The following is a 21266-nucleotide window of genomic DNA, read 5'->3' as shown; positions in this document are numbered from 1 at the left end:
CTATTAAGGTCTCAGGTGCTGCTGCTGCCCCAGGGCCCACGCTTGGAGAACCACTGCTCTAGAAGACTGCAAGTCGGTGGCAGGCAAACCACGTCTAACCCGTGGATGTGTCTGCTCAGTTTTTAGGGTCTTTAATAAATAAAGCCAACAGCTACAAATCTGGAGACTTCGCACAAAATGCAGGATTCTAGCTTCTTTTAAAAACTGGAATTGATTTAGCTACAATAGGCCATGCTTAACTACTGATGGCTGCCAACTCCAGGTGTCAAGGCTCCTCCTTTTGCAGAATTTCTCAACAACTCACATTTGTGTTGTCTGTCTGAGCCCTGAAGGTACTGAGTCTCGACCTCTGCTTAAAGAATGTTAGCAATGTCTACAAACATAAGCATCACAACAAGTTAATCTGATAGTTATAGTATTATTTGTATTATTTGGACCCACTATTAAACGTGTCTCCACTCTCCTCCCACCCCCCCACCCCCACTCCTCTTCTCTGTATGCACTGGGCAGGCTTGTCATCCCTTTACCGAACACGATTTTTCCCCAGGGTAAGTTCTTACCTTTAAGAGATAGATTCATCTTAAGTAACTCTAACAATATTATTTCTCAGGTATTTAGCTTTCTTATCTTTACGGATTAAAGAAAAAAAAAACTTTGATTTAGAAGCATACAAACTTGGCCAACAAGCTGCAAAATAACCCCTTAGTATGTCATTTCCAAAAAGTGCAGGGCACAGAAATGTCTATTTTTAAAAGCTCTCCTGGTAATTCTGTGACGCCACAGCTTTGGACACCTCTGATTTACGACATCTAGAGGATTCTGAGGTCCTAAGCGAAGCCACCCAACCAACGAAATAGCTGATATTCAATCCCAAAGGAGCTTAACACATAAATAAATACTCATGGAAAATTGTTTCTGCCACTAACTGGTTACAATTAACATATATCACTAAACAGTACCTTTGGTTTTGCTTTTGTTCTTTCATAAAAAACAATATACGCTGCTGGTATTGGAGCAAGATGGCATCAGCAGACACAAAAGTGTACTGCAATCGTTTGCATGGACAAACGCAGTCCAGGCTGTAAGATCCTCGTTGTTACCAAGGATGGCAGGAGGCAGCAGCGACTATTCTAAATTATGAATTCTAAATCCACAAGACTGGAAGGAAGCATGAAACGTAAAACTACTGGTACTACAATGGTAAGACTGACCTTTTTTTTTTCCCCATTAACTTACATTCTTTAAAAATTAGGAAATCTGGCTAAAAATATTCAAAATATGCAATTAATTTCCATTGTCTGACATTGAGACAGGCAATTCATCCCCAGTGGCATGAAATAAGAGATTATTCAAGAGCGTGCTGTTACTCTTCTCTTGATCTTACTTTGTTTTTGTATTATTTTTCTCCTTTTAATTGGCCTTGAAAGCTCTGAAGACAAAAAGAATGTTTTACTAATTAATTGTGTATTCCAAAACAGTATCATGTCATCTGAAAAGCTAGACAAACTGGTTTTCCCAGAAACTGTCTCAAAAACAGTACAACTCATCACCGCCGCCCTCCCCACAGGACGCCAGGGTCACTGTTAAAATTCATGCCGCACTGTGTGTCTGAATTTTGATAACTACCAATCTGCCATAAACTTAGGAGCTATAAAACTAACACTTTTTTTTATGGGGCAAGATTAAAGCTATCCATACACATATTTAAAATCTTCCCTTTCAATATAAGAAAATGTGAAGAAGTTCCTTATAAAATTAAACTGGCAAACACATACATTTTAATATTAGAATAAGTTTCCAGCCTGTAATAAACTTTCTCAGTACACTATCTAGCTTTCTAATCAAAGTTTGATAATGTATTTTATAATAATGTGTATATTAGGCTGAAAGTATTCAAATAACTCAAATAATTCTGAGGGTGTATTCAAACCCCTACTTGCTGAGAATACAGAAAAAAAAATTTTTTTTAACTTTTACTTCATCTCTTTCCAGTAAGTATCTGAGATGGCTTTTACACTCAGAAAGAATTTGCAAAACATTTTAAAAATAGAAAATTAAGGACAAGGAGTAAACAAATTTCCTTTCGGAAAGGGCAATAGTGACCGACACTAGAGCTGAGCATCTGATACGACTGTGAGCTTTCTAGGGGCCTGGGTGAGGAGACTAGAGTGTCCAGAAATCTTGGTCAGAAAGGAGGAAGCACGCCAGTTAATGAAGAAAACACAAGCTGTCCTGATATTCAATCTAAAAAATATTAAGGACACTTAACATCACTGTGAATACTGAGAAAAATTTAAGTGCTTTTTCTTTTCTCAGTAACCTCCCATAAAAACCAGAAAAATAACATTTAAAGGACAACCCCATGAAGGTGATTCTGAAAGGAACAAAACCAGCATGGTCTAACTATTGTGTAGCCTTTCAGGGATCTAACTCGACTGAGGCTTTAGAGAATGAGAGAGGTGGATGAAAAACACGTCATAAATCAGTGGGGAGTGTTCTGCATTCCTGAACTCCTAAAATTATTTTTGAAAACATATATACCACCTATATTTTAAAGTTGAATCAAGAATATTTCATGTTAATGTAAAGTTTCAAAGGATCCACTTACTCAAGTATTTTAAATACTGACATGTTAATAAACTGTTACATCACTTTAAAATGTATCTAACAGAATCTAAACACCAACCAACCACTTATACAAGAACCACCTCAAGTTATAGTTTCATTTCTCTCCTTTTTCTCTATGAGTAATTCCACCCTCTGAGTTATTTTCTATTTTAAACCTGAAAACCTTTAACTGATTATTTATCTCATGAAATTATTTTTTAACCTTTCTGTGACCATAGAACTTCTAAGGATAAAAAATAATAAAGCTCTCTAGTGTATTACAATTATTAGTATATAACTGGCCAAAAATGGTAAATTAACTTCAACAAATTATTAAACCTAAGAGATGAAAATTAGATAAACATGTTAATAAAAAGGATTTTTTACTTAAAGATAACTTCATGGTCTTGAATCAGTATTTTTAACTGCTAGGATGGGTCAAGATTTAGTATTAATTCTCTTCATATTCATTTTTTGGACGTAACACCAAGAAACCTTATTCACATAAATGTAAATAAAATGACATACTCTGTCATTCAATTTTTTTGAACTTCTTTTGAGTCAAGGACAAAATATCACATGTGCACCATTAAAAATGTTAACAACTGACATCTACACTAAGTCCTCTGTAAATGTTGCAAGCAAAGAATCGTACTAGCAGAATGACTTCACTGCTACCAAGTCATTCGTTTTTCCATATCAATACCAATATTTCAAACTGTCCCTTTATTGGAGATCAAACTCTTCGTTCCATGGTAACACTGCACCAAGTGAGAAGTGCGATCTTCTGTAAACTGAAGGCTGACTATGGAACCCATCCACGTGGGGGATACCCTGTAAAGCCTTCACATAAACAAAATTTGCACAGCAAGGACTTAAACTATATATTCTAAATGCCGTATTTCTCAGCCTGGCTTTGAAATAAAGCTACTGTATGACAGTTCACAACTGTATGTATTCTAGGCACATAGTTTATCTTCAAAATCGATGCAAATTATGCACTTTATTTTAAAAATTAGCCATGTTTTTAATGTAAATTTTAATGTAAATTTTTAATGTAAAAATGCTGCTCTATCTACCCAAAATGTTCTAATACAACTGATACTTCCACTTACCATTCAACTGTCATTTTAATTCTCTGGCTTTGCATATACCACATAACCCCAAGAGGTATTCATGCCCCAACATGAGAAATAAAGACTTTAGTTTTCTAAGGCCACTTTCCTCATCTGTGAATGAGGATCACAATAACTTCCTAAGAGTCCTGTAAAGATCAAATGAGATAACGCATGTGTAATGCTGCTGCTGCTGCTGCTGCTGCTGCTGCCGCTTTGTCCAGCCGGTCAGTGACCACGTACCGAGCGCCTCCTCTGTCAGGCACTGGCTGCGGGGGAAGACAGCCATTACCAAGCCACGGAAATCCAGGCCTCAGCACTCACGTTCTCAGGGTGGGAGGAAGACAACAGTAAGCAAAGTAGATTTGTAATTTGTAGTCACGTTGGCACATGAATGCTGAGTTAACAGCAGCCATTTCTATTTTGAGCATTAACGTGTTATTGAACATGCTACTAAAATTTAGAAACTTAACCTACTATGCTTTCCCTGAGGGAAAACCATCCCCAGGTTCACACACAAGGAACCTGAGTGGCACCTTTGGGTCAAAGCAGGGTTATCCTAAAAGAGAAATTTCAGATCCTTCAGGTTTTTTTCATTGAGACAGAATTCACATATCATAAAATTCACCGTTTTAAAGTGTACAATTAAGTGGTTTTTAGTGTATTCACAAGGCTATACAACATTCATTGGTTTTTGCAAAAAGTAAAGAAATACATATGTGGAATCTATAAATTTGTATTAAAATCCACTTATGTAATATCCTAAAAATATTTTTAAGGAGATCAGTGGATCTTATTTTGAACATAATAGAATGGGTGGACTACAACTTGAGCTCATTACAAAAGGACTGACACTTGTAATTAACTGAAGAGGTAGAGGACTGAAACTCACTGAAAACAGCTTTGAAGACTTCTACTTGAAAAAAAATTTCTAGGAGCGTCAGTTAATACGAGGTCATTAAGGGACTAATGGCAAAGGACGCTGCGTTTCCAAGAGATACCTAGAGCAGCTATATTCAAACAAAGGAATATACTGTCTGAAATCCATTATCTCCTTCCCATCTGGGTTCGCGCTAGCTGACTACACACCTTTAAAATTGTGGAAATTGTCACCCAAACTGTTTTCCGTAGGTTTAATTATTTTTTAAACTAGTCCACAGAAGTCAGACTTCAGGACATGTAAGTTAGGGAAATAAACCTTAATTATCAACAGAAACATGGGTGTCCAAAATAAATCTTGCCAAAGCCATGCCATGGGCAGCTATCTCACCAAATCTCCCTTCACTGTACGCGTGAACGCCAGGCCCCGCCCATCTCTGAAGGTCTACCTATCATACTTGGACACATCTGAAGGCACTAACTTATAATATGATGAACCTACTACAATACTGAAGGGGCTATTCTCATCAGCAAGTCTATTTGCTCACACAGCTAACTTTCTTCTGGTACTTCCTAGCAATCTTTAACCAATTGATATCTAAATACTTGGCTTAAATGAACCAAAAGAAGAAAAGGAGCAGTACTGTTAGCTGGTAATAACTTGGTACCTTCATTAAAGATAAATTCCTTTATTTAATATTTAATAAACCTACCTCTGCTTATGAGAAAATGACATTTTTTGACAAAGGACTACTAAATAGTTCTAGTGTGTCTTTTCCACATCCTATCCTCTCTTCCTTTCTTCATTTGTTAAACAAGCGCTATCCGAGTCACTATCAGCACTGCCTAGACAAACGTAGTAACAGCCTCCTTCACTGGTCCCAGGTGCCACTTCTGCACCGCTACCACACGCTGTCCACACAGCAGCTGAGGACTCACACTGCTCCCCACACAGCCCACAAACAGCATTCCGTACCATTCCTTAAACTGACTCGCCAAACCTGTGATTAGGTTTGTCTGCTTCCTTGAACTCACCTACCTCCCCTGTCCCACTCACTAAACTCTTGCCTCTGTGGCCTGCCTCCTACCTGCCCTCATATGCTGAATGTACCACGCTTTAGGGATTTCGCACTGGCTATTCCCTCCGCATGAAATGCTTTCCCCTCTGGTTTTTGTCTAGTTGACTCCTTGTCATTCAGATCACGGCCTAAAAATCAACCCCTCTTCCCAAGAAGAGGTTCCCAATCACTCAGCCTAAAATAGCCACCCTGTCAACCTCAATAATTCTCATTCAATTCACTGTGTAGCATTTCACATTTAAATTGTGTATCAGTTTGTCATCCCACTAGAATATAAGTTCCACGAATATAGAAACTTGCTCTAGCATATTCACAGAATATGGAATAATGCTTAATTAAGCACATAGAATGTGCTAAAAAAACTCTGTGAAATAAGTGATGAAAGTCTCTTACATAGTAGGTCTCGTGTTATGTAGCCCTTACCCTTCAATAGTCTCATTTTCTGTCTTAAACTTATAGGTGCCATATACGTGGAAAATACTGTAATTCATGTAGTCTGCAATATCCATTTCAAAATTATTAAGCATACAGTCATCTGTATTACCTGCCTCCAGATTATAAATATAAGAGAAATAATCCCTAGACTTGTTCCACCTACTACTATTTAACATGAAGTCATGCTTGTAGATCTGTGGCCAGCATTTTCCTCTGAGTCACACAGCCAGCCTGACACAAGCATCCCACGGGAAAAAAATCGTGTCTACAGATGGTGTTTTTGGCAAAGTCACTGTCAATTATAGTTTGTAATAGCAATCCAGCAGAGGTACACATACCTCCTTTCTAAAAACTCAGGACCAACCCTGGCCAATGTGGCTCAGTTGGTTGGGTGCCATCCTGAAAAGCAGAAGGCCGTGGGTTCGATTCCCAGTCAGGGCACATACCTAGGTTGCAGGTTTGGTCCCATGTTGGAACACATAGGAAAAACAACTGATTGATGCGTCTCACATGGACGTTTCTCTCCCTCCCTTCCCCTCTCTCTAAAAATCAATTAAGCATGTCCTTGGGCGAGGATAAAAAATTCAAAAATGTTTTAAAAGTCAGGACCATAAAAAAATTTTAAAGTCAGGACCACAGTTATTGTAACTGTTTACTCTGCTTCTCTAGCACTTATCAAAATTAATCCTATCATACCTCAAATTCATGTCTTGGTGATAACCAAGCAGCCAAGTCGGTCTGTCAGACCACACACTGTCATCCACCACTCATCCCAGAGTATCCTGCCATACATCCACCCCACAGGGGCGGTCAAACTTTTCTGACCTCAACTGAAAGTAGAGGCGCAGTTTACATTATGACTCAGTACACACAAGTATGTAACACAAGTTGCTTAAAATACTCCCCCTTACTAAATGTGATGTGCAATTTTCTAATCCTCTTGTATTTCATTTTTAAAAAATTCTAGTCATGAACAATTACACTAATTTAATGATCTGAAGGATCCTCTTGTATTTCATTTTTTAAAAATTCTAGTCATGAACAATTACACTGATTTAATGATCTGAAGTTTGAAAACCTCGATCCTTAACACTATACATTCTTGAAAATGACTGATCAGCAGGCTCTCCTATATCCTCAACGTTTTCTCTACACATTCCAGTCCCTGGACTTACTGAGACTTGGCTGCCCCTTGAAGACAGTATCTCCCCTAAACTTCTCTCAAATGAAGGGTCTTCCTTTCTCTCTCTCAGCACTACATCTAAGGGCCAGGAAGTACAATAGGATAGATTTTTTCCTTTCTCCCTATTTTTCTCAAATCATTTCTCCATTTTTGTTCCTTCAAAACCTCTGTCTCCTTTGAAGCTCTTAGGATCTGGCTGTACTACTCTCTGCCCCTCCTCTCCGCTTTCTCCTTCATTCATTGAAGATTTTCATTTGTTTCTTGTCTTCCTTTCCACCCCACCTCATTCTGGTTCTTAGAGGCCTCAATACCCATGTGGGGAACTCACCCAACACCTTGAGTCCTTTGACCTATTCTTCTACCCAACCTCACCCACCTGACATTAGAGTCACAGGCTTGTCAACCTAGCAACTACACCATCTCCCATTATCTCAATCAAGTGTCCAGTGCTGCAATTGCCACTTCCTGTCCTTGCAACTCACTTAGCACTGCCCACTGAAATTTTTGGCCCCATCAGTATCTCCCATCCATTGACTATCTGGTTTTTTTCACTGTTCTGTAACTCCTTTCGCACTCCTCCCTACCCAGTGGAGATCCACGGTCCGTCACCATCATCGTTACACTGCAAATGCGCTTTGCCTTCTTGACCTCTGACTTTCCCACTCGTGCTAGAGACCCCACGCTTCTTACCCTTTCCGAAGCCTTTAAAATGGAGAGCAACCAAACCAGCATCCCTTTCATCTACTGTTTAGTAATTTTCCTCCCTACCCGAGAAAATTTACTAAAAGAATTGTTCATACGGACCAATTTTACCCCTTGTTCACTTTCAACCCAATCCGATCTGGCATCTGTTCTCACTGAAACTATTATTATCAAGCTTATTAATTCATGTTGCTAAACTCAGTGGCAGTGTCTGTGTTCCCCAGTTCAACCTTTCAGCAGCAATCAATGTAACTGATCACTTCCCTTTGAAGTTCTCCTCTCCCACGTCTCGCTTCGCTTAGCCATTCTTTCGCAATACACTTTGCTGATTCCTTCTACTCTCACCAAATTCCCATTACTGGACTTTCTCAGGGCTTGGTTCTGGATCCTTTCCCGTATCTGTATAATCTCCTCCACTTCTATTATTTGGGATACTACCTATGTATCATCTCCACTTACATATGAAATAAGCACCTTAAACTATGCATATTCAATGCTGAGTTGATTTTATCCACCTATGTAAAATCTTTCCTACAGGAATCTCAGTAAAGGGCAATGCGAACCATCTACAAACTAAGGGCTCACACTCGAGTCTTTTCTATCATCTTCCATACCCAATTCATTAGCAAATCCTGTCAATTCTAGATTCAAACACACCTAGAACCTGTCCACTTCTCCCCACACGTGCCTGGGCCACCACCGCTCCTCACCGGACTACTCTAATAGCTACTTGGCTCCTCACTTCCACTTCTGTCAAGTTCACTTCCAATTCATAGAAACCTGTACTCAACAGTGGCCCTCGCTTCGGGGAGATGCCAGTAATCCTTCGTGAGCACTTCAAGGCCGAGGAGTGATTTATCACCTATGATCTATTCACTCCCATTCTCCGGGCCCAACAATCTCCAACAGACACAGACCAGAAGACACTGTTCATAAAGGGTTTAAGACACGGATGAAAAGAGCACCAGCATTTCCGAGGAAGAATCTAGGAATGTTGGTGGGAGGAACAAAGTCTCTGTTTTCAGTTCGGATGGAAAGATTCTAGCAAAGCAGAAGACAAGGGGCAGTTCTTACCACACTCTGCTCCACCAGGAGCGGGGCACCAGAACGATCTGACCACAGGCCTCTTTGGTGACGGTGAATTGACCAGGGGGTCCCTAGCACATAAATAAGTCAGCCCGCTAAGGTACTAACTACTTCAGTAACTGAAAAATTCCTTACCAGTTAAAAAAAGACCAAATGTGAGCCACAGAAAGAAGCTGGTCCCTCACATCTTTTGCCAAGGCCTCGCTTCCTCTCCTGCTTCTAAAACAGTAGTTATTAACTCTTCAGGTACATGTCCTTTGAGAAGTTGATGAGTGGACTCTCTCCTTAGAAAACTGCACAACAGAACATACTGCACCGAGTTCAAAGACCCCCAGAGGGCCTCCTGGACCCTCCGGTTGGACACTTCCCCGTCTCTATTAGTTTCTTCCACGCTAGCCCTTTTCAGCCTTTAAAGGAAGTAATACTGTTCCTTGACTGTGCTTTCTCTTCTGAGTGTTGTCCTCTACGCTCCACATCTCTTTCAAGCTTCATTCAAGTATTCTAACCATTTTTAGGGGAGGGGGTAAAAATGCACATATGTGTACATGTTTCTAAATGCACAGGAACTTTGGAAGGACATATAAAAACTGGTTAATGACAGTCTCCTAGAGGTAAGAGGACTAAGCCTGCGAGACTGAAGAGAAAGATATTTTTCACTGAATATGTGTATTTTCCTTTCACCAGGTATACAAACTAATCTAATAATAAATCAATTTTTAAACTTTGAAAAGCGCAAGCTATATTTTGCCTCTGATTGCTCATTTCCCAGAAACTTTCTGACTTTATAAATGACTTCTGGTCCTTCCAACCCTCAAAACTGGTATTTAAAGGTCACCAGATGCCTCCTAAGTTGGAAATCTAACAGAGACTACAAAATCCTCATCCATCTTGATCTCTCCCCAGCTTTTAACAAAAATCATCTTTCCTAGGCTTTCAGATCCCCACATTCTCTTGTTTCTCCTACCACCTTTCTGGAAGTTCCTTCTTACTTTCCCTAAGACTGACTTATTCATTCATTCTTTTTTTTTAACAGTGTGACAAGATAACTTCTCTTCTGTTTGCCCCAATGTTGGGTTACCTCAATACACTGGGGCAAACCACTACGACAGGAGTTTCCCAAGTATGACCTGGGAGTCCCACGGATCCACAAGACCTGCTCAGAGGTCCAAGACACAAAGTACTGTAACTCAATCTTCCTCGCACCACCCCCAAACCTGCTCATCTCCCCCTACTTCCTATTCACCCTCGCCCCACATTACTCAAGCCAGGACTGCAGCAGGCCTCAAGCCCCTCTCCACGCTCACGGGGTGCTCGTGCGCACTCATTCTCCCGACTGAGTCTCACACCTTTCCGTACCTGCTGTTACGGCACTGAGTCAGGCCGTCATTGTTTTTCTTGACTGCATCAGCCCGCACTGCTCTACCTCCAGTCTCCCCTTTTCCCAACCCATTCCCCACGGGCACCCATTCTATACCCAACACCCAAGCTGGTCCCCACCGTTGGAGTAGACGCTTGTTTCTCAAACTGTACAGACGCTGTCCCCATGACACAGCGACTCCCTGCAATCATTTGTTTTCAGTGCGCTGGTGAAGACAGCCAAAACGAGCACCCGCTAGATCATCTGCTTGAATACCGAGGGCACAGCCACACAGAATTCAAGGTGTGTGTAGGGTCACAGCAGCATGTTACCATAAACCAAGGTAACGCATGACAAATGAGTTATGACAGTGTAATTAATTCAACAGAACATGATGCTCTTTATTTCAGAGTGAAGCAAATTTATGTAAATAGAGAAATGTGGTGAAAGAACTGAGTCTTTCCAGATACCAATAGCACTAACAAGCCAAGCTAAAAAAAATAACTAGCTCCATACCATATTCATATTGTAAGAACTTGTAAAATATACCATAAGTTATATTAATACTGGGGAACTTGAATTTTATTAGTTTTGTAGCTTTGATATTAAATAAGCTTTAAATATTTAAGCTTTAAATATTTTGGTGATGTAGTTAAGAGCTAGAAGCACAAGGAATTGAGTTTAATGTTTATACATCTGAAACATTAAAATAAAAGCATTTTCTAGCAACAAAACCAAGTTCCTTAAGTTCCTTAAACATATCTTGCACTGATAATCACTATACTGTTCTTTATCCAATCCTAGTATTCTCCAATTAAAAAGAAACTTACATTTTAAGAAACTAACTTCCGTCTTAAAATGTTCAGAATCGTATCTCTGAGACCTGAAACATCTCTTTGAAGAACACAAGGTCGCACAAGTGCCTAACTAAGGCGCAGCTCTGGAAGCAGAAGTTTTGTTATCACGTGTACATACTGAGGGATGGGCTCTAGAGCTGTGCGGTCCAACATGGCAGCCACCAGGAATATGGGGCTATTTAATCTTTAAGTAAATAAATAAAACTAAAAATCCAGTAATTCAGCCACACTAGCCACACTTCAGGTATTCAACAGCCACATGTGGCTGGTGAGCACCACACTGCCATCAGCAAAGGAATGACTACTGGACTCTGTTGCTCTGTAGCTTCCCCCTCAAGTGAGCTCCGAGAAAGCCACTCCAGACTTCAACTACCAACTTGGTGGTGACAACTTCCAAGCCTTTCTCTAGTCCCTCTCCATTAACCTAACGGAGCAGCTTCAGTGCCCCACTTAACATCGCAACTCTGCTTTATCGGCTGGACAGGTAGAGCTTCTGACTGGAATAATTACGGCAGCAGCGAGAAAATCAGTGAGGTACAATGTCTACAAGAATGGAACAGATTTTCAAGCCAGGTTAATACTGAGATGGGAGAGAACAGGTACTTCAATAGCCTCACTGAATATTAATCAGAAGACAATTCCCATACCACTGTACCCACTCATCCTAAAACAATTAAGACCACTTTGCAAAGATCTTCAGAAAGTATCTTTCCAACCGTATCTGAATATACTGTTCACCCAGTAAATTCACCTTTGATATGGAAGATATATTAAAATCAGTTTATAATCCATCATTATAAACTACAATTTAGCCTCTTTCAAAGTTTATTTTATTAACTACCTTTCTAATTCTTTGAAGGTAAGAGTTAAAAAAAAAACCCTCAAAACACAATTAATAAAGTACTTTAGCCAGGTTTACAACCACATAGCAAAACACTACCTCAGATTCCCGTTATCAGTTCAAGCCTCCCAGCTTTCTCTATACTGATTATTAAAACAATAGTAATAATAGTTATTATTAATTACTCACAAATACATTTCCTACCTTACAGAGATATTTCATGTCGGTGTTAGGCTAAAAGAGAACTTACATTAAAAAATGCAAAATTCTATTTTCTGACTGCCTAATGAAGATAAAAGCAGATGCAAAATAAGACTATGCCCCCCAAAATTCAGATAGAAAGCTTTAGAAAACAATGACAATGAGAAGCATTTCCAAAAAAATGTACAGTATATTAATTTATTCAATAAACATCCATGGCCACTATAAACTTCTGAAATGAAGTGGATATTTAATCAAACAAACATGAAGCAAACATTTATCAAGTACCTACCGTGTTCTGGGCTTTGGGCAGTACACACAGAAACAACAACAACAACAAAGACACGGTCCCTGCCCTCGCGGAGCTCACAGTCTACGGAGGCTGACGGACGACCACAAACACAACAGCCAAGCACCAGGGAGGCGTTACGAAGAAGGGACTGGATCTGCCTGGAGAGTGCAGGGCAGGCTTCACGGGGATGGAGACAATGGAGCGGTGCCTTGGATGAGAGGAGTCCCAGATGAGGGGAGGGGGGAGCGCATTCCAAGCAGAGGAAACAGCACATGCGCAAGCAGAATCTTGAAAGCACATGCCATGGTGCAGGATGATGCAGTCCAGCGCAGCTAGAGCGTAAAGGTGCACACAAACTAAAGAGACGAATTAGGTTTCGGTTTTTAGTGAACTCGTAACTATCAGGAAGTTTATCTTCACATTACACTTAGTGTAACTTAACTGTGAGTCTGGTAACAATAAGGTAGTTTGAAAGCATTCCAATCATTTCACAAATATGTGAGTCCCTTCCATAGACACCCAGCACTGTGGTTATTTTTAAAAGGCAGTTTTAAACAAATCTTAATTTTCCTCTGTATATGTAAGAAGCAAAATAAACCTAGAATAGTTTTCTCAAGCTGATATCACACAGCTCTGCCTACACATACTCAAGGTCCTAACTTTTGCTAACATGAGCTCCCTGAATTCCAGTCACCGTCTCATATGTTTCTTAACATCTACCAACCTACAGTAACACTGTTACGCATGTCAGAGGCAATCCCAGACTTCCCTTCCCACCCTGCCTTTCTAAACAAGGTACCTGCCAATGTCCCATGGAAACCTATGCAAAGTAGCCAATGCTACTGAGGAAACAGTGCATTCTAACCCCCGTAACAATTTTGGGAATTCAACCACTGTAAACAAACGAGGAAGCTGAATAAAGAGAGATGTGAAGCAGAGACCCCCATACCCTTCAGGAAAGGTAAAAAGATAAGGAGAACAGCTTGGGGCAGAACGTTTCCCACGCAGGCCACCAGGCAATGCTGCTCACTGAGGTAGCTTGATGCTTTAGGAGGTGCAACAGGGAAAGGAAGGGAACAAACATGGGTCAAATACTAGACTAGACATTTTCATATAAATTCCTATTTATGCCAAGGGAAAGAGTTTAATGAGAACTCAGAGGCCAGCAGAGGTTAAGGAGGTTGCCCAGGACCGCATGAGCTAGTCAGGGGCAGAGCCAGAGAGAGCACCACACTCTTCCTGCCAGGACCCAAAGCCCTTCCCCTCCACTGCCTCCAGGCTCTGAAAGGGAGTACATACTCCCAAGCGGCAGGCAGGGTTACAGCAGCTGTGTCCCTAGAAAGAGGAGCCCTTCCTCTTCCCTTCACTGTTGCACAGTCAGTGTGAGCCAGTAGTGCTGGCAACACACACACCAATGAGATTTAAAGAAAAACTGAGAAAAACGGTTGTAAGATTAGTTGTCCTTTGGGCATGGGAGTGGGGGTGGCGGGGCGGGGAAGGGATGTTAAAGGTGCCTTGTAAAGATACCAAGTACATTAATACAACTACGTTAGTATTAGAATTCAAATGCTACTAGTTTGAGTTCCTATACTAAGCCATCAACTAAGCAGCTCAATAAAAATAAGAGCTACTAGAAAAGTCTCCAATCCCAGTATTAGTTAGGATGAGAAGATTATCCACGAAAGTCATTATCCTCCACGTGGTCACAAGTCAAAATAAAAACTCCCCTTTCTCAAATCCTAATCCTGAAAATGAGTAGGTAACTACAAACTATGTGGGAAGAATATTTGCCACATTAAAATGTTGCCTCTTTTTGGGCAAGAGGAACTATTTTAAAGAAAAAAAAAAGGAGACAATTAACATCAACAAAGAAATCTTTTGTGAACAGTCCCAATGGGCCCAAAGTGTGGTGTCTGTTGACCTAGACAGATGCTAGAACGGTGTTTTCAATGGTGCACGATTTACTTAGGCTCCCCCTCTGTACGTACTGCCGACTACCAGAAAATTAATCAGATTTGTAAGTCAAAATGCTTACTTAGCAGGGGGAGGAATGAAAAACAAACTGGAATTCAGACAACCAAACTCCAGTGTTATACTTAAAACATAAGGTATTTTGGGGGAGCATTTGAAATAGCATACAGATGTTGTAAGTAAATCAACCAACCTTGTTCTGATTGAGAGGATCATTCCGCAGTCTCTGTTTGTTCTTCTGTAATTTACTAGGCATCATCTTTCCAGTTCTGAAGTCGAAACTGCTGAGGTCAACAGTATTTCCCAGGTACCTTGCCAACTGAGGTTTGCTTCTGAACTTCTTACCACTTGGACTAGAAGAAAGATAATGTAAATTGTACAAGACAGCAATATTTACCCTATACTCTACATAAACCTTTTCTTCACGCTGTCCTTCCTGGTCCCAATTGTTACCACATCACAGTTTTACGTGTTTATATTTTTGTGACAAGGTGCAGCCAAGAGGGAGACCCCAAATAGGGATTTGTACTGGGGTCCAGAGCTCAAGGTGTCCAGGAACTATTAGAAAAATATACAGGATGTCCTCACCTCCCCCAGACGCATGGAGCAGGGCCACTAGGAACTATGCTGAATAGCAACAGCTTTGCAACTAACCTCAGGCATGGTCATTTAACATATCTATAACCTTTAACAGGTTTCATAGATACGTTAAATAGCTGTGACCATGCTTTGAGGGGGGTGGGGAGGGGTGGGGAAGTAACTGGGAGGCAGCTCCCCCTGGTTACAGTGCCTGTGTGAGAGCTTGGAGAAGACTGGCTCCACACCATGAGGCCATGCCTGCCCAGACGTACTATGGCAGCCCAGTAAAGCTAGAACACAGGAATTCGGGCAGGTGTAACTGACTGTAGGAGGAGTTGGAAATGAGGCTCCAACTTCCCCCAGAGGAAGATTGGTGTAGGGATTTAAAACCCAGGCAGGGCAGCCATACGGGGTGGTGGGGAGGACCACTCGGCTTTGACATCTTGTTGGGACCATGCAGCTTGGGTGACAGAGAGGACCATGCAGCTGTGGCAGGAGAATAGAGAACCACACAGCTTTGGCAGCAGAGTGGGCACTCTGCGGCTTTGGGGTGCTCCCTTCTGCCACGTGGTTTAGGCAGCAGGAGAGATTTTGCCTGGAAGAAAAGGGGTGAAAGGACTCCTGCTGGTAGGCCATGAGAAAGTGCCACATGGCTCTGGTTTAACTGGAGACCGTGGCAGCGACACGGCTGATGGTGCCGGGAGCCTGAATCACGGACTTCCACTTCTTTTCCTGAGATATGGTACCCCGGACGAGGCAGAGGGGGGAAGGAAGGACTGTGTGCGTCTGTGGGTGTTCTAAAGAACCTCAGTGTCAGGATGGGCTGGGCAGGACAGAATGGCGCCTGGACCACCATCAGTCACGGCGGCTGAACTACAACCCGGAAGAGATGCTGCCGCCAACCCAGGAGGCGAGGGGAACCACCAATGACATGCGGCCTCTTTGTTCACCAAGGATCGATCCCCAGCTCCCACAGAGAGCCAACCCGGAATAAAACCCCACCATTTTCCCCCGCTCCGCTCTGACCCCTCTTCTCTGGATCAGAGAACTTCGCCCGGGAGCACAAACCCCCAAAATAAAGCTCTATTCTGCCTAATTTTGTGGCTAATTAGCATTTATTCCTCGAGGGGCCTAAGAAAACCGTACATTTAGTATTTTAATGAAGACCTTAGGTCATTACTCTAGGTCTGCATAGCTTTTAAACAAATAATTCCTTTCCTTTTCACAAATCTCTGGCACTGAGAGACATCTTTCCTCTGGCAGCAGGCAAAGCGAACCTAGTATGGGGGGGGAGGAATCCCTGGGGAAAAAAGGGAGGTCCTTTTGGTAACAGTATATCGTACGCCCCTCCTTGGGTCTGTTGTGTAACATTTTCAAAGAAATGTTGACGCTTTAAAGGAGTGTAACTTCAATATAAAGAGAGATCACGTGTCATCTAATGCAACTCCACGAGGTGTACCAGTGGGGCACGAAGCCCTCGTTACTACAGATTACCCCTCTGGTCACTCACTCGGCAACCGCTCACAGAATCCCAACAGGAATTCACTTCCTGTACAAAATACTGTCAAAGCTGGAAAATTACAAAAGTGCTAGATTTATATAGAATCTAAACAGACACTGGTCTGTTTTACATTTTTTTTCCCGTGTGGCATTGCCCCAAAGTCTTATCTAAATTTTCTGAGCCAAATGTGTAGAATAAACTAACTGTTAAAATCAGGGGGATACATAACCATGAGGGAACTGTGAGAATTCTAGAACACCTCTCAAAGAAACCAACATGTTATATTTATAACTTAACCTTGTACCAACTGACTACTATAAAAGAAAAATAATTCAACAGGAAGACAAAAGGGAAAGAGCTGCAAAACTAAGCAATAAAATATTGCCCTGGAACAGCAAAACTTCTGTCTGGGTCAAATCCAAACCAACACACCCCTCTTTGTCAAACTCTGGTATTCTGCCACCACCGACTTCAAGACAAGGGAAGATCAAATCAACATTCTTTTTCCATAATCACATGACGTAAGTATTCCTGAAACACAATTCAAAGTATAGAATTCAGCCTGTAGATGAAGATAACCAGTAACAAGCAGATTTAACAAACTAGAACAAAGCAGACAACAAAAACACAGCAGAGGAAAGGACAAAAGATTATGTATGAGCAAACCTCAACTCCCATTCTAACCCTGATTTCAAAACATGCTGTTTCATTAAATAAAATAGCCTGTAGCCCTCAATACTGTCCAAACTTGAATCATCCCTGCCCACCACACACTTTCACCCGCAAGCCTGATCTTCTTGCATGGCCCTCTGCTGCAGCATCACTGCCCACCAGCACCCGATCCTCAAGCTAGAAAGCATATCCCAATGTTTCAGCGCCCCCCATCCCTCAGCCACACATCCAGTCCAAGTTCTAAATGTCCAGACTCCTCACTGCTGACAAAACAGCTTCACCTCCTTAGGAACACATCAAAACCCTTTAATCCGGTGAGATATTTTTTTCTACTCTCTTTTCCCACTAGCCTTGGAAACAATGTCACCAAAATATGCCACATCCCTCTGACTTCCAGCCATGTCTTTCCAGATGGAAGGATGAGCATGAGCAATCCTACCTGTCATAAGCCCAGCTAAAATGTCACCTCTACTATGAAGTTGTCTGAGATTCTCCAATCCTAGTTAGAAATAATTCTCCTGTCCCTGCAATTCTACTTCTTTACAATTCCTATCCATTCTCTTGATGAGTCAAACAAGCAGAAGTCACAATGCCACTTTTGAAAACCCTCAAACACGATTTATATAGGCCAGCACAAAACAAAGTAACTTTCTGAAAACAAAAACTTTTATCAGTTGAACAGTAAAGAATATGGTTTTCATTTCCAGACACACTGAAATGGCCAATTCTTTGCTTAGTTAAAAGTTACATTGCATGGAATTTAAAAAATTGAACTAGAAAATATTTTCATGATTCTATTATACTACATAAGAAATAAAATATTACTGAGATCCAAATTAATTTTAAAAATTGGTAAAGATTTCTCTATATTATGTCACTTATATAACTACAATCAATTCTCATTCAGCTAAAATAGCTATATATGTCTTATAATTAGATAGTCCAGTTACTGGTTTAAAAGATTCTGACAAAATGTTTAGTGTCCCTCAGTAGGGGGAAAAAAATCTCTCCACAAAATAAAATAAAAATTCTCAATCAGATATCTCTCAAATAAGACCTCTGTAGTGCAATAAAAAGCTGAGTTCCAGAGTGGACTTTGTTTTCACAGACTAATGTTCCAAAAGATGAACATATTAGGGTAGCAACTTCTACCAAAAAGATAAGCACTATTATTCGTAGGCTGCAGCTTAAAAGCAACCAGAATGTCATTTCTGAAAGAACCAACTGACTTCATTTTACAAATTAACCCTGCAATAAGAAGTTCCTTACGTAACAGGTGAAATGCCAGTTATGTGCTGCAAGGGAAAACATACTTAAGCCTCACTAAAACATTCTTCTATAGACCAAAACTCATCAGAGATCTATCAATTTTAGTTACCCTTCCCCCAAATTAAGGAAATCGAAATACTTAAGAACTCAACCAAGTGTCCAGTTGCCAGGGGAAGTCAACTCACCCTCTCCGGCAGCATTTCTGCTCCACAGGGAGCAGAGACCTGCCCCTCTCTGACTGGCAGTTCTTTCAAGTGCGAGGGATGCGAAGGCACCTCCTGCTGCCCCAGGAGTACACGAATGCGCCCAGGACTGCGTGTGCAAAGGTGGAGAGGGGGCCGAGGCTGAACCTCAGAAGTGCAGCTGCTGCCAATAAGAGGAGAGCCTGCCCCACTGTGAACCTCGAGTGAGTAGTGCTGGGTGGCCCAGGGCCACCTCTCCCTGTGGGGAGGGCTCGGCTGTGTCTCCCCGACCCCTGCTCACCACTGGCAGTGACAACAGATCCTATGAATGGCATAAAGAAACAACTCATGAAAAGTGATGGCATAATTTATGATCTAGATTAGCAATTTAGTATGGCTTAAACCATTTCCTATGTTTAGTGATTTTGAAAATCAAATAGGAAGTGGTATCATAAGAAAGGCCTGACATACTCTACTGATAAACTAAATGAACAATGAAGGAAAATGGTAGAAATCAAGTTTTAACTATTAGCACATCAAAAGAAAACTGGACCCTGTCCAGGTGGCTCAGTTGGTTGGCGCATCATTCCCATATAGTCCCATACACCATAAGGTTGCAGGTTCAGTCCCTGGTCGGGGCACACACAGAAGGCAACCAACTGATGTTTCTCTCTCACACTGGTGGTTCTTCTCTCTTCTCTCACTCTCTCCCTCTCCCCTCACTCCTTTCCCCCCCCTCCCTTTCTCTCTCTAAAATCAATGAACATATCCTCAGAAGAGAGTTTTTAAAAAATAAGGTGGAATAAATACCAACTAGTACTCAGTCAGATGTAACTGATACCAAATCCCCACCTCCTGTCATAAAGACGGACTTCTATGAGGCATGTAACTGAACAGCTACAGGTACTGGTCACACACACAGTGGCCTTCAGAACAGTGGTACTCGGCACTCACTTCTCCGTACGGCTACAGCTGGTGCTTGGTGTTTTAAGACAAGTTAGCGCAGCTGCCCCAGTGCATTTTCAGACCACGGACCTTCTCTGCAGCAAACGAAGGCAATTGTACAGAAAAGACTAGGCCCCAAGGGAAGAGTTCAGCAGGCCTTCTGCCCATCACATAGAGACCATCTGCACAGCAGCAAAATGACGTTGGAAGTGGCCGAGAAAGTGAATGCTAGATGAATAGAAAAAGTAATTTAAGCCCTGGTCTTACCCTGCCTAACAATTATCACGTGTCTGCATTCTAAGATGGCTGCTGCAGGTCCCAGTCTCAGACACACCAGGACTTAATATGACTAAAAGCACATTAAGGGAAATTGCTTTAAAAAATAAAATAAAAACTCTGGTAGACTAGTGAACAATATTAGTCATTTTCAGTTTTCTCTGTCCAGAGTACTGTTTCTAATCCCAGTAATACAATACTAATATTTCACTTTCACCCACAAAAAACATTCCCTACCAACCACCCCCAATACATGCCAATCCTGAACCAACTTGCGATCTCACCTCTAGCTTCAACCCACTGAGTACCCTGAAGAAAGGCAATAATCAAGTGGAAATCAAAAACATGAGTTATATTTTTCCAGTGCACGTAAGAACATTTCCTCATTTCAACTTCGTCTTCGCTTGCTTTCATTTTGATTAAACTTTTAAAAGCACTTCTTAAGCCAAACCTATCTCAGAGGTTTCTAGCTTTCAATAATCAGGAAAAATTTTATTTGGCATATGGCTTTAAAAAACAAAACTAACTGAGATACCAGTGATACTTAAATTATGGTCACCTTAATTTAATGGTATTCACATTTTGCCACTCTGTAAACTCACCTGTAACCATAATTACCTGAACTACACAGCCATGACACGCTGTGCCACACTCTATGATACAAAAATTAACTCTAATGAAGACCCGCCATTTGCATATGAAACTGCATTCTACAGACAGAACAGATCTTTTCACGTTACTTTGGTATGGCAAATCGTGACATTTAGTCAAACCATTATGAGGGGACCAGAAGTCTGAGCACACACAAGTATATAGCTTTGAAACATTTACAACAGGATGAATCATGGAGGGTGGCAGTAAACGGAGTGGAACAGTGTGAACATGGCCCATGAGTGGCAAGCAGCACTTATGGCAAGTAGCCATAAAGCTACTGAGCATGTTCAGAGGTGAACCCCTCTCCAACAACATCAGGGTAGGTATTTCGTGAGGAATAATAAAAACCTCCACACTGAAAATGCTGTAAGCTACAGCACTGGAAAAGTTTTAGAGTAAGAAAATATCAACTTTCTGTCTTTTCCTACCTGCTTAAATGTTAAAGTTTACCAGTTACTTACAAGAGTAAAGTACTAAAAGAAAAAGACTTCTCTAACATTAAATAATAACTGTCTCCAGAAATCATATTTTAGCTGGGACTAAAAATCTGAAATTAAAGTTATCTTTTTGGACTTAGGCACTG

At 41.2% G+C, this 21266-nt stretch overlaps 1 protein-coding gene across 2 annotated transcripts in view; it reads right to left on the bottom strand.

Moving 5' to 3' along the window:
- Positions 1 to 21266, bottom strand: part of MBD2 (methyl-CpG binding domain protein 2) — a 67030-nt gene that overhangs the window by 33231 nt on the left and 12533 nt on the right. For both annotated transcript variants that reach the window (XM_028524455.2, XM_036010198.1), the window contains exon 2: positions 14799 to 14958. In XM_028524455.2, coding sequence (XP_028380256.1) covers positions 14799 to 14958 — 160 coding nt within the window. The remainder of the gene's footprint in view (positions 1 to 14798; positions 14959 to 21266) is intronic.

This window comes from Phyllostomus discolor, chromosome 9 (genome assembly GCF_004126475.2).
Source record: "Phyllostomus discolor isolate MPI-MPIP mPhyDis1 chromosome 9, mPhyDis1.pri.v3, whole genome shotgun sequence".
Lineage (NCBI taxonomy): Eukaryota > Metazoa > Chordata > Mammalia > Chiroptera > Phyllostomidae > Phyllostomus > Phyllostomus discolor.
Note: the sequence above shows the minus strand (reverse complement) of the source record. Positions and strands in the feature narration are given on the sequence as shown.